Consider the following 14,315-nt stretch of genomic DNA (forward strand, 5'->3'; position numbering starts at 1 on the left):
TCAGGGGCACTAAGGAATCTACTCCTGAAATCACTGTTGCACTATATGCTAACTAATTTGGATGTAAATTTAAAACATTATAGACATTTTTAAAATAATAAGAAAAATGTTTTAAATAATAATAAAAATTTAAAAAATAAAAAAATAAAAAAATACAGAGAGATCCCTGTGTGTGTAATGCATGCACATGAAAGGCTAGACAGGTTATGGGAGACTATTCATTTTCCTTTGCCTTATTTCCCCCTTTGCTTGTAAGTTCCTGGGCCTTTCTCCATCAGGATTCCTTGTGTTCAGATAACTTTATTCTGCTCTTTCAACAGCTGCACTTCCTGCCCACCACAGAATTTCTCGATATTCTCACTCAGTAGTCAGGACAATACTCTCACGGCAGCTATCGTGAACAGGTAAGAACTCTAAAGACAGAAGAGAATTGCCACTTCCTCGCATTATCAATTTCCATTCAGTCTTCTTTTTTTAATTTTTGTTAACATTTATTCATTTTTGAGAGACAGAGAAAGCGTGAGCAGGGGAGGGGGAGAGAGAGAGACAGAGCGAGAGTGGGGAGGGGCAGAAAGCGAGGGAGACACGGAATCCGAAGCAGGCTCCAGGCTTCGAGCTGTCCGCACAGAGCCCGACATGGGGCCTGAACCCACGAGCCTCAAGATCATGACCTGAGCCGAAGTGGGACGTTTAACCGACTGAGCCACCCAGGCGCCCCTCCATTCAGTTTTCTCCTCTCTACATTCAATTACCTCAACTCCTTTAGCTGGGTTAATATCATGTCAAATGAGACTTATAATCGACACTCATAAGCAATTAATTATCAATATTTATTTCAATCACGCCCCTTCCACGTTCAGAGGCCAAAGCATTAGTCGTTTGTGGCTTTCCCCATGCTACTACTCATTTTCAGTTTGTGCTCATTCTGCCCCATTCCAAGATCCTTCTATGCCAAACCTGGGGTCATTCTGGTCATTCTTCACTTTTTCAGCTTAATTAATTGGAAGGTCACCTGAGTTTTATTGCGGGGAAATTAACAACGATCCACGGATAATGTTAAAACGTTTTAAGAACAAGCTTTAAACTAATTAGCAATTTGTCATTCCATAAGGCTAGACCACACCAAATAAATCTGTGTTTTACAGCATAATGATCATCTTTAAAGAACAAAGTGTCTTGAAATAGTTGTTACTGGGCATTAATTAGCGTATACAGGAATTATAAGATAAAACGCGAAATTGACAAGGACAAGCCATTTTTAAAATCAGCCTCTCAGTTAGAAATTAAGTCTTCAAGGCACTTAACTTTCATCTATCACCATCATTGCTATATAGTCCTTGTAATGAACTGAATTCGATTCTGGATCAATTGCAGCAGACAACATTTCTTCCATTTCCTCCTGAGAGAAAGGCTCACCTGGGAAGGACAAGAAGGGAAATTCATCATTTACAATCCTCTGATCTTTTTCTTTCTCTTTCCGCCGACCAGCTTAATTGCCACGGAGCCCCCCAGGTCCCCGCCGTGTCGCTGGTTCCTCTCCCTGGGGCCCCGGAGCCAGCACATCACGACCGTCCAGACGCTCAAAGAGCAGGCAGTTGTATCCCTGGCCGACTTGGGACTTAGTCTGCCTTGCAGACATCATAGCTCAAGCGACCTATAACATCGATCACTCCAGCTAGAACAGCGGGAGGACATTAAGACCCCCCTGAATAAGGTTGCTTATTTATTTAAATTAAAACTATTGGAATTGCCTTCACCCGGAGGCTCACTTTTCTAGGGAGTTTAATCATTATATTGAGCAAGGCTGTGGCGACGGGATTAAACGGTCGTGATGCAAAATTGCTGAAGAGCCACTGACAGAGACGTGAAGTCTCTGAATACTCCCTGACCAGCTCGGCCAGCTTCGTGATGCCAGCTGAACCCACAGACAGATGCCACTCATCCTCCGGGTCAAAACGGTCCTCTCTGTTATAGTCTGGCCCAGCGTTGCTGTCATACGAAACCAAAAGTTACACAGAAAATCTATGGATTTTGCTGGATCCAGGTAACAGCTGAGGGTCATCTTGGGCCCTGATGCCACCAAGATGAGAAGCAAACCCGGGAGGAATGCCGGAAAGGTTGCCAACTACTTAAGAAAGAACTTTGTCCTGATATTAAGCAAAAATACAGAAACGTCCAAATCGCCACTTTCCCCCAAAAGACGCTTCTCTGAGCCGGTGAGTTACTAAGGCCTGAGGATCACTTATCTTCCGAGTTTTTCACCTGCCACGACACACGATGTTTTCCAGGTCGGAATTCAGCTAAAACCACAGAAATCATTCAAGTGGGGATCGTGAGGACAATGATAACAGATTATCAAACAAGGGCAATGTGTCAAGTTCTCAAAACCGTACTTACATCCTGAGAAAAGACAGAACGCTTACACAGCCTAACATCTTTCTTATACCTGATTAAATGGAAACTCCACTGCCAATGAACTCCGATGGGCACCGTGGAGGTCCTGCACAGAGCACTGGTAACAACCACGTGTTGAGACGCACGAAGTTAACCTCCCAAGCGCCTCACAAGACGAAAGGATGGCTGCCCCACTTACAGAAGAGGAACCGGCACACAGAGATGCGAGGCCACCCGCCCCGGCCAATGAGTGGCAGAGCTGGGATCTGGATGCCGTAGTCCAGCTCAAGGTCCATGACCTCGAGGACTACACTGGACTGCTCAGAACACGGCGCTGCTCACAGTACAATCCAGAAGGCAGTCACACCGCTTCCGTGGGCAAGGAAGGAGGTACACAGTGTTTGATTAAGGATAGGAACGGAATAGCTTAATGATTAAAAGCACAATCTTGCAGGGGCGCCTGGGTGCCTCAGTCGGTTAAGCGTCTGACTATTGATTTCAGTTCAGGTCATGATCTCCTGTGAGATCATGCCCTGCATCAGGCTCTATGCTGACAGTGTGCAGCCTGCTTGGAATTCTCTCTCTCTCTCTCTCTCTCTCTCTCTCTCTCTCTCTGTCTCTCAATGAATAAACATTTTTTTTTTTAAAGCACAATCTTGGGAGGCAGACTACCTGGGTTCAAATGCTTAGCTGTCTCATTAACTTTAAGATCCTGGGCGAATCACTTAAGCTCTCTGTGTCTCAGTTTTCCTCCCTGCGAAATGGAGAAGATAATCACGGCAGCCATCTAATGCGGTTGTTATGAGGACTCAACATGTTATTATCTAACTAACACTTAGAACATTCTGGCACACAGGTGGCAACATGTATTTGTTGAAACAAAGTTTTGGAGACCTTCCCTGCTGCTAAATACTGTCTGACACCATCACACGCCTGGACGTCTTTCAGGAATTTGGTTTGCTGCAGCTTATCATGTGTTTCATATGACATCCCAGGCAGCCAGAATGCATCTTCCCAACCTAATAGTCTGTGGATGTTGTGAAACATCCCCTTATCTCTGTGTCCGAGGCAGTCTGCTTCTGATATCTCGGTGTCAGTCAACAGTATTCCCGTGACACCCATCATCTGAGTCAAGGCCCTGTTACTCCTGCCTCGCTCCCACCTTTGTTCCCTACATGATGTTACTCATCGGGACCCACGGATCCTGCTGTAGACAGGCCTACTGTACCTCTCTCTCTTTTTTTTTCAGTTTATTTATTTTTGAGAGAGAGAGAGAGACAGAGACAGAGAGTGCCCGTGAGTGGGGGAGGGGCAGAGAGACGACACAGAAGATCCGAAGCGGGCTCTGTGATGACAGCACAGAACCCAATGCGGGGCTCGAACTCAAGAACCGTGAGATCATGACCTGAGCGGAAGTCTGACTCTTAACCGACTGAGCCACCCGGGGGGCCCCCTGTACCCATCTCTCCTTTCCGTTCCGCCTGCTGGCTCCAGACTAACCTCGCTAGGGCACCTTCCCAAAGCCGCAGTAGCCTCCTGACCTTACTTGTCCACAAACCGCCAGCACCAGACTGGCCTTCCAACAATCCCTCCTGCCCCGTAAGGACGCCATGCTCCTGTGGTGCCCACAGGGTGAGTCCCGAGCCCTGAGCCCAGGCCTCAACAGGCTAGCCCACAGATCTACCCAGGGTTGTCTCCTGCTGTTGGCCAGCAAGGCCCCCAGGCACTCTCCACTCACAGTCTCCATGATACGGAGATATCACGCTCACTTCCGCCTCCCCACCTCTGTTCACACTATGATGTCAGTACCTATCTCTCTCCATCGGGCCCCTTCACGAATCCTTCTTTCATCGGCTCATTCATTTATTATTTTTTTTTAATGTTTATTTATTATGGAGAGACAGAGAGACACAGAGCATAAGCAGGGGAGGGGTAGAGAGAGGGGGAGACACAGAATCCGAAGCGGGCTCCAGGCTCCGAGCCGTCCGCACAGAGCCCGACGCGGGGCTCGAACTCACCAACCGTGAGATCATGACCCGAGCCCAAGTCAGTTGCTTAACCCACTGAGCCACCCAGGCGCCCCTGCTCATTCCTTTAATAATTCAACCCACATTTGTTGAGACTTACTGTGGCGGGGGGGTGGGGCTATAACGCATAAGACTTTACTCTCGCTCGCAGGGCACCTGGGTGGCTCAGTCTGTTGAGCATCTGACCTTGGCTCAGATCTCCCGGTTTGTGAGTTTGAGCCCCGAGTCGGGCTCTGTGCTGACGACTCAGGGCCTGGAACCTGCTTCAGATTCCGTGTCTGCCTCTCTCCCTGCCTCTCCCCTGCTCGTGCTCTGTCTCTCTCTCTCTCAAAGATAGATAAGCATTAAAAATAATTCTTTTTGAAGATATTTGTTACAGTGTCACAAGAGTGCTTGGTGGCAGCCGTGACAGCCAAGTCATTCTTGTCCTCGTTGCCCGTAGCCTCACCTCGTGGTGGGTCAGGTCAGCGTGGCCCAACCAGCTGTGCCAGTGGACAATCTTGGTCTCCAGTCCTCACAGTCACTTGCACTTTTGGTTCTGTCTCTAGTGATGGCAACTGTGCATCATGCGGGACTCAACCCGCAAACCAGCGAACGGAACAAAGGAGACAGAACCCTAACCCCATATGGGAGGAAGGAATGTGACCCAGATGGGCACGGTTTCAGGAGAGTGACCATCAGGCCACAGAAGTCCAAGGAAGACGAACTTACACATCCGCCTGAGCAGAGAGAGTGCCTCAAGAAAACAGTGTTATGGGTAACCGGGCATGTGTAGGTCAAGGTCAAAGCAAATACAGAACGCCGCCAGCATAAAGAACTGGAAGTTTCCGTGTGAATTCTATTCAACTGAGTCTGTATTATCTGTAAGTTCATCAACTGAAAAGCTCTTTGAAAAGGAATTTTACCATAACCTAATTCAAATCTTCAATCTAGTCACAGGCACTGATTTATAGTTGATAGTTCATGTTTTCCAAGGGCGTAGCTTTTATTCTGAAAACACTCTAAGAGAATGGAGTGCCTTCAATTTGTAGAAGTTTCATTATACGTTACAAACTCCTATACAGCAACTATCACTCTCCCCTTAACCGACCCTTTGTCCTCTTACCCCCACAAAACAGAACCCGTTCCAAAACCAAAATAACAGGAGTAGTCAATAACTCTTTGAACCAGAATGATTGATTTAAAAGCATCTCCTAGGGGCGCCTGGGTGGCGCAGTCGGTTAAGCGTCCGACTTCAGCCAGGTCACGATCTCGCGGTCCGTGAGTTCGAGCCCCGCGTCGGGCTCTGGGCTGATGGCTCGGAGCCTGGAGCCTGTTTCCGATTCGGTGTCTCCCTCTCTCTCTGCCCCTCCCCCATTCATGCTCTGTCTCTCTCTGTCCCAAAAATAAATTAAAAAACGTTGAAAAAAAATAAATTAAAAAAAAATAATAAAAAATAAAAATAAAAATAAAAGCATCTCCTAGGGGCGCCTGGATGACTCAGTCAGTTGAGCATCCGACTTTGGCTCAGGTGGTGATCTCGCGGTTCGTGGGTTCGAGCCCTGCGTCGGGCTCTGTGCTGACAGCTCAGAGCTTGGAGCCTGCTTCGGATTCTGGGTCTCCCTCTCTCTCTGCCCCTCCCCTGCTCACACATTCTCTCTCTCTCTCTCTCTCAAAAATAAACATTAAAAAATTTTTAATAATAAAAGCATCCCCTAGAACTTTTCCATAATTGTTGTTAAATTATTAATCACTTAAATAAGTCACAGTTGAAAAAGAAGTAATAAATCACTCTTACCTTCTTCAGTCATATATTTGATCAGTTCTTCCTTCAAAAGAAACCCACGTTTAGATGGATCTAATACCTAAAAGAAAAGGCGGATATTGTATGTTTGGTTTGGCGAATACATTCTAGATGATGCATTTTTCACATAAATACATATAAAATCTGGAGCTTACACACCTCAAACGCTCGAAGAAGGATATCCTCGGGAATTGGTCTGTATCTAATTATGCAGTAAAGGGAGCAAATGTCACAGTATTTAGCTCAGTCTCCACACAATAAACGATCACATAGAACAAAATAGCAGCTGCTCATATACAAGGATAATAGTACTAACCACACTGAAACAGTTTTGGATTTCGAGATATGAAAGTCGAAAGCGCTTCACACCCAAAGAAAATATTTAGTTCAAAATCACGTGATGTTATCTATTCATCTTTTTCATCCTGATGAAAATCCACTTCTCGGGAAATAAACTTTCTACAGTAAACCAACTGGGGTAAGCTAACGCTACACGGTCTTTAGAAGAGTAATTAGGGTTAAGTCTCAGTGATGATTCAAAACAGAAGATAATAAATCTGTTGTTGGTTTATGCTTTTGGTAGCCTTTTGCCTCTGTAATTACACTTTGCTTATCAGATTAGTATAAACATGGTTGATATTTCTAAGCATATGCCAAATGGCCGTTCAGAATGCAGTGACTGGGGCACCTGGATGGATCAGTCAGTCAAGTGTCCAGCTCTTGGTTTCGGCTCAGGTCATGATCTCACGGTTTGTGAGTTCGAGGCCTGCGTCGGGCTCCATGGCGTCAGTGCCGAGCCTGCTTGGGATTCAATCTCCCTCCCTCTCTCTCTGGTCCTCCCCTACTTGTCTCTCTCTCTCTCTCTCTCTCTCTCTCTCTCTCTCTCTCCCCCCCCTCCCCCCCCCGCCTTTTTCTTTCTCTCTCTCTCCAAATAAATAAACTTAAAAAAAATAATTAAAAAAAAAGTATAGTGAAAAGTCAGAAGGAAGCTATCCCAGGATAAACACTGGTTGGTTGAATAAAATATACAAAATGAGGGGCGCCTGGGTGGCTCAGTCGGTTGAGCGTCCGACTTCGGCTCAGGTCATGATCGCACAGTTCGTGGGTTCGAGCCCCGCCTCGGGCTCTGTGTTGACCTCTTGCTCAGAGCCTGGAGCCTGCTTCAGATTCTGTGTCTCCTTCTCTCTCTGCCCCTCCCCCGCTCACGCTTGGTCTCTGTTTCTCAAAAATAAATATAAAAAAAATTTTTTTAAAAGAATATACAAAGTGAAAAAGCCAAGTGCTTTTAAATTAAGATAATTCTAATCACTACCTCCACAACTGCATGTACCTTCTTACCTTCTTTCCAGGAGTACTTCAGTCATCACTGGAAGAAATTTTTCAAATCGAATGTATCCAGTGGGTTCTTCTTCCTCTACCTAAACATTCCATAACGAATAGCCATGTAAAAAAAAAAAAGAAAAGAAAAAAATAATAGCCATGTATTACTTCAGCAAGTGCACTGAGCAACTCCTTTTCCAAGCACTGTGCCAAGCGCTAGGGATTTGATAATGAGCATACTTGGGTATGGTCCCTGCTCGTAGAGCTTATATTCATTAGTGGAGACCCATACTAATCAAAAAACAACAGAGCTGAGTGTCTAATTATAAACATAATGAAGTGAAGGAGAATGGGTCTATTAGAGCATAGAGCAAAGGGCAGTTGTAGGTCAGATCAGGAAAGGCACTCACGAGGAAATCACACTGGAGCTGATTTATAAAGGATGAGTAGAAGGTACTTAGACAAAGCCAGCAGAGACGAGACTCCACGTAGAGGAAACAGGATGCGCTAAGACCCCGTGGGAGCCAGGAGGCTGAAGGGGGGGTGCTCGGGAGCAAGATGGAGGACGTTTCCAGATGAAGCTGGAGGGAGAGACAGGAACCGGAGCTTGCTGGGTCTTATCGTCCATGAAAGTGACTCTGGTTGTCATCCTAAGACCAACGGGAGATCCCCGAAGGCCTCATAGATGTGTGTGTGTGTGTAAATGATCACACTGGTTGGGGGCAAGGCGGCTTCTGCCATGGGCTCAGCAGCTGTGACAGAGCTTGGACTAGAGTGGTGGCCATGACAAAGAAGTGGATGGTTTCAAGAAAGATTTAAGAAGTAAAAGCAATAGGGCAGAGCTGCGTCTATTATGGGCAGAGATGAGAACCAAGAGAGGAGTCAAGGACTCTGACTTGCAGAGATGGGATGCAGTGATGCTCTCCCCTGTGATGAGGAACACCGGAGAAGGGCCCCGATTAGGGGACCAATCATGTCTCAAGGACCAGAGTACATATCAAATCACCATAACATTTACTAAATGCCCACATGGTTAATGGCACTTTGTTATACCACTGCTAAATAAAACACTACACCCGAGGAAGAGAAATTTGGGTACCTGGCACTGTTAAATGAGAATGAGAGACTCCCACCCATAGGTTCAACGTCAACAGTGTGGCCGAACAAAACACTATTGATCTTAACTTTCATGTCAGGCTATTTACGAGGAGCTGTAAATTTTCCACTCCTTTTCAAAAGTCCTATTAAAAGGCTCATAGATCCCAATTCAACACAGGACCTTTTAACAGATTCATTCTTTGAACAAAAAATAAGAAATCTATAGGTCGCTGCTAAGTGGAACACACTGTGGTCCCGATGACAACTATTTTTCTAATGTTTATACTAGAAGCTCAGAGGCTCACCTGGTATGAGCGGAGCCCTCGGACTCCACTATCAACAGAAAATGTCACCCATCTCATGACACAATGATACTCCGGACTCTCTGAGCCCGTCAATACGCGAACAATTATCTCAGCAGCTGCCTCTCGGCACAAGGCGAGATTTTGCAAATTAATGTTCATCTGGCTCCGATGTGCTTGAGTAGCACTGTGACTCCCAACCCCGGGAGCCTCTTAAAAATCAAATGTCGATCTCATGAGACTACCTTTGGAGGGATAATTTTTAAATTAAAATGGCGGGTTTCTAGGCTGATCACTTTACCAATTTGCTCCAGAAGCCAGGGCGATCAATGGCTTGCCTCCCTCTCTCCGCATCCCCCACAAATAAATCACCGTGGAGCAAACAGTCTCGACCTTGAAAGATCAAAACTCCTCTATATTTTATGAGCATCCTCATCAATCTACAAATGGTCTGGAGGTTCTCCAAAGCTCAGCTCTGTAGCACTCTGTCCACCACGTGAGAATTCACAACACATAGCATGTGCCCCGTAAGGCTCTCCTGGTTCCCACACGATTTCCACGATCCCCCTGGGGGCTCGCAACGCTGGGGCGAAAACTGCAATCATTCTGGTCCGATCTATCTGTGAGAGCCAAAACTGCACAAAAACAGCAAGTTAAAGCAGACCTCCAGCGAACCAGCATGGCAGGAGATGCATACATTTTTTCTTTTAAGACAGATAATGAATAAACAGAGGACTTACGGTTAAAAAGTAAGAAGAAAAATAAAGAAGTCCACCTTCAACTTGGGCAGAATGTGAAAATCTTTCTATGACCCAACACTGTCCTCTAGAGGCCACATCTCATCCATTCTTTTGTACACAAAGATGCAGAAGCAATGGCATAAAAACGATGCAATTAAATAATTCTTTTTTTAAATGTTTTATTTATTTTTGAGAGAGAGAGACAGAGCACAAGCAAGGGAGGGGTGGGGAGAGGGGGAGACACAGAATCCGAAGCGGGTTCCAGGCTCCGAGCTGCCAGCACAGAGCCCGACGCGGGACTCGAACCCACGAACAGGGGGATCATGACCTAAGCGAAGTCAGACGCTCAACTGACTGAGCCACTCGGGTACCCCAATTATATGATAATTCTTTTTTTTTTTTCAACTATTTATTTTGGGGACAGAGAGAGACAGAGCATGAACGGGGGAGGGTCAGAGAGAGAGGGAGACACAGAATCGGAAACAGGCTCCAGGCTCTAAGCTATCAGCCCAGAGCCTGACGCGGGGCTTGAACTCACGGACCGCGAGATTGTGACCTGAGCTGAAGTTGGACGCTTACCCGACTGCGCCACCCAGGCGCCCCTGATAATTCTTAATACATAGTATTAATAAACTGTTTTGGACTAAAAACTATTTTGTATTAGAGAAGGTTTTTTAGCATTTAAAACAACTTTTTTATTTTAGAATAGTTTTAGATTTAGAGCAAAGCTGTGAAGATAGTACACGGTTCCCATATACCCCCACCCATTTTCCCCTATTGTTAATCCTTCCATTTCCATGGCACAGCGCTAGTTGGCTCACTGTCACAATTAATGAAGTGATATTAATACATCAGTATTCGGTAAACTCTATGCTTTATTTGGATTCCATTCATTTTTCTAAAAGTCATTTTTATTTGTTTTTAATTTTTTAAATGTGTATTTATTTTTGAGAGAGAGAGAGAGAGAGCATGAGTGGAGGAGGAGCGAAGAGAGAAGGGGATGGGGCTCGAACTCAAGAACCATGAGATCACGACCTGAGCCAAAGTTGGATGCTCAACTGACGGAGCCACCCCAGGTGCCCCTAAAAGTCATTTTGAAAATACGGTATATTTTTCTATCATAAAGAAGAAACCAGAAGAGAAGGGAGGAATCTGGAAATACGAATGGGGAGAGGGAAGGCTAAGATGTGGTTCTGTTATTTCTGGTGTAGGACAAGCTAGTTAATGTTATGAGGCCACAAGTAAGATAGGACAAAAATACTATGTTCTAGAAATGTTATGCGATAATGGCTCAATGGTTATTTAGACCCACATACTAAAACGCCATTAAGATTTAATAGAAATAGGGGTGCTTGGGTGGCTCAGTTGGTTAAGCATCCAACTTCGGCTCAGGTCATGATCTCACAGTTTGTGTTTCAAGCCCTGCGTCAGACTCTGTGCTGACAGCTCAGAGCCCGGAGCCTGCTTTAGATTCTGTGTCTCCCTCTCTCTCTGCCCCTCCCCTGCTCATGCTTTGTCTGTCTCTCTCTCTGAAAAATAAATAAAAACATTAAAAAAAAAGATTTAATAGAAATATATCAAATATCAAATTATATACATGTGGGGGGAGGTGTAGGAGGAGGATATATCCACAGGTATAGAGAGAGACAGAGAGAATGACTTGTGGGTTGAGTTGTGTCCTCCCCAAATTCCTACATTGGAGTCCTAATGCCCATACCTCAGAATGTGATTTATGTGGAGAGAGGGTATTTACAGAGGTGATCAAGTTAAAATGACCAGTGTCCTTATAAAAAGGGGAAATTTAAACAGAAAAACATGCGCACAGGGAGAATGCCATGTGAACCTGAAGACCGCCATCTCCAAGCCATAGAGAAAGGCCTGGAATAGATCCTTCCCTCACAGACCAGAAGGAAACCACCCAGCCCATGCCTTGACTTTGTACGTCTAGCCTGGAGGGCTGTCAGATAATAAATTCCTGTCGTCTAAGTTACTGTTTGTGGTACTCTATCACAGTAACCCTACCAAACACACACGCACGTGCACACACACACACACACACACACACACACACTCTAAGTATGCATGATACATTGTAACCCAAAGACTTTGAATCCCTATCAAGCTTAAGTTCCTATACTTACCAACTGGAAATTAACAAAGCAGACATTCGAAATTCAGAACTGATTTTACAGAGCTGATATGGAGAAAATAACACAGCCCAGACCTACTTTCTCCAAGAGAAAACTCAATTAGCTGACTTATGGGGCCCCCAGGTGGCTCAGTCGGTGAAGCATCCGACTTTGGCTCAGGTCATGATTTCACAGTCCTTGAGTTCCAGCCCCGCTTCGGATTCTGTGTCTCCCTCTCTCTCTGCCCCTCCTCTGCTCATGCTCTGTCTCTCTCTGTCTCAGAAATAAATAAACATAAAAAATTTTAAATCAATAACCTGACTTATAATGAAGTGAACTCAAGAAGGACTCCCATGTTACAGCAGACATGTTGGGAAAAACTAGGAATTCATTGCCATTTCTTCATTCAACCAAAGTCATACTGGGAAAACACTTCTCTTTGTATTGGGAAGTTTCTTTAAAAAATAGATGTTGCCTTTCTCACGGAAAAATATCAACATATTCACCATGTTAGACCAAGGATAGTTTAAAATATTCTGACCAACATACCCCTTTGCGTCCTCACCTGTAACAGGGCAAGTGGCCGGTTTATCTCACACAGTTGCTGTGAAGTTTACATGAGATGATTTGAGGTGTTCTGTGAACTGTGAACCTCTCTTTTTTTTTATTTAATTAAATTAATTTATTTATTGAGGGGGGGCGGGGGGGGCAGAGAGAGAGGGAGAGAGAGAGAATCCCAAGCAGGCTCTGCAAGGTCAGTGCAGAGCCCAATGCGGGGCTCGAACCCACGAACCAGGAGATCGTGACCTGAGCCGAAACCAAGAGTCGGACGCCCAACTGACTGAGCCACCCAGGCGCCCCAACCGTGAGTCTCTTGTTATGAGTATGATGATTTCTATCAAGAGGGCGCGCACATCTGGTTCTGTATCGTGCCATGACATCTTCTAAAAGAATCCATGTCTGGTGCTGAAATCTCAAGCACCCCCTCCCGGCCCCACCAAACAGACCTAACTTGTTCATACGGGAGTTTGGTCCTGCCTTCCACCTGTAGATGCCACAGGGTGTGTGGTGAGAACGTACTCCATTGCTAGGCATACCTAGTGCCTTGTGCCCAGCCCCGGCCCCCGCCTAGAGGACAGGGCGTGCGCTCCCCCTCTGCTGTCTCCCTCTGTGCCTCTGCGGGCTGACTGGCAGGACAGGGGGAGAGTAACAGCCAGCCACCAAACACGTCCCTCCTCTTCAAAAGACAAAAGGAAAGCAAACAAATACATCATGTTACCACCGACGGGGATGAGGCAAAGTCCGGTACAATCTGGTTTGTTTCAGCTACGAGGAGGGCTAATGTACGGAAAAGGAGGTCACAACTGGCAAGCGGCCTGGGCAGCATTTGTGAAGACGTAATAAACCCCTTTGTAGGAAGATCCCCCCGCTACCACCACACCTGCAGACACCCCAGTCTCTCTGCACCCTCTCCCCGGCGTGAAGAAGTCTCAGTAAATATGGATGGTGTGGGATTTTTATAAACATCGCCATGTATCTCAGTCTCAAAGCATGAGGCAAATACGGTTTCTCACTCCACTTTGGCCAAAGTCAATTGTCTTCATGTATTTTGCTCCTGCAGAAAGTCGGACACAGGGAGGTGAAGTGCCCACCTTGTCCATAATTCGGTCAGGTGCTTTGATGGGACCACAGCCCAGAGTTCTCTGCCCCCAGAGTGAAATCATCTTTATTCCCACAGTGAAATCATCAGGCCATCCCTTTTCTCATTAAAGCATTATTTATTTTAATGCTGAACTCACTAAGTAGGTGCAATAAAACACACAGTGAAAATTCATTTCTCCCCAGTGACACAACACTCAGTCAATAAATTGAACGATTTCATGCTTCACAAAAGCAAGATAATATCAGTAGTTAATATGGTTTATAAGGCACCTACATTTCACCTAGTTCCAGGTCACCAAAGAAGATATATGTACCATTTTTTAACTCTTTGTGGTAAAAGATAAAAACAAACACCAGGAGATATTTCAAGTTAGGCTCCAAATACCACATATTCAAATTCTGATACAAATCATGACTCAAAGCAAAAAAAGAAAAAAGTACAATTTAGAAAGTATTTCTCTACCTTGGACGGAATATTTTATTAACAAAAATCCATTGGCATTTGCCAAAAATCTTTACGAATGAAAAATCTTAAAGCCGCCTACTTTAGGGGCTCCTGGGTGGCTCAGTCGGTTGAGTGTTCGACTTCGGCTCAGATCATGATCTCGCGGCTCACGAGTTTGAGTCTCATGTCTCACTCTGTGCTGACAGCTCAGAGCCTGGAGCCTGCTTCAGATTCTTTGTCTCCCTCTCTCTTTGCCCTTCCCCTGCTCATTCTCTGTCTCTGTCTCTCTGTCAAAAATAAACATTTAAAAAAATATAATAAAAAGCCACCTACTTAAGAAAATTTGTTTACTCCAAAACAGTCCAGAGACTATTGTACAAAAATCAGGATATGTGTTTGGGTTATAAATTATTTA

The 14,315-nt window shown here is 45.3% G+C and overlaps 1 protein-coding gene across 1 annotated transcript in view; it reads right to left on the minus strand.

Annotated features, from left to right (window-relative positions):
* Positions 1 to 811: 811 nt before the first annotated feature.
* Positions 812 to 14,315, minus strand: part of EFCAB2 (EF-hand calcium binding domain 2) — a 132,376-nt gene continuing 118,872 nt past the window's right edge. Inside the window, exons 4-7 of the mRNA XM_047840954.1 lie at positions 7,543 to 7,622; positions 6,364 to 6,406; positions 6,199 to 6,265; positions 812 to 1,416 (exon numbers count right to left, since the gene is read on the minus strand). Coding sequence (XP_047696910.1) covers positions 1,301 to 1,416; positions 6,199 to 6,265; positions 6,364 to 6,406; positions 7,543 to 7,622 — 306 coding nt within the window. The 3' untranslated portion in view covers positions 812 to 1,300. The remainder of the gene's footprint in view (positions 1,417 to 6,198; positions 6,266 to 6,363; positions 6,407 to 7,542; positions 7,623 to 14,315) is intronic.

The sequence above is a fragment of the Prionailurus viverrinus genome, chromosome F1 (genome assembly GCF_022837055.1).
Source record: "Prionailurus viverrinus isolate Anna chromosome F1, UM_Priviv_1.0, whole genome shotgun sequence".
Lineage (NCBI taxonomy): Eukaryota > Metazoa > Chordata > Mammalia > Carnivora > Felidae > Prionailurus > Prionailurus viverrinus.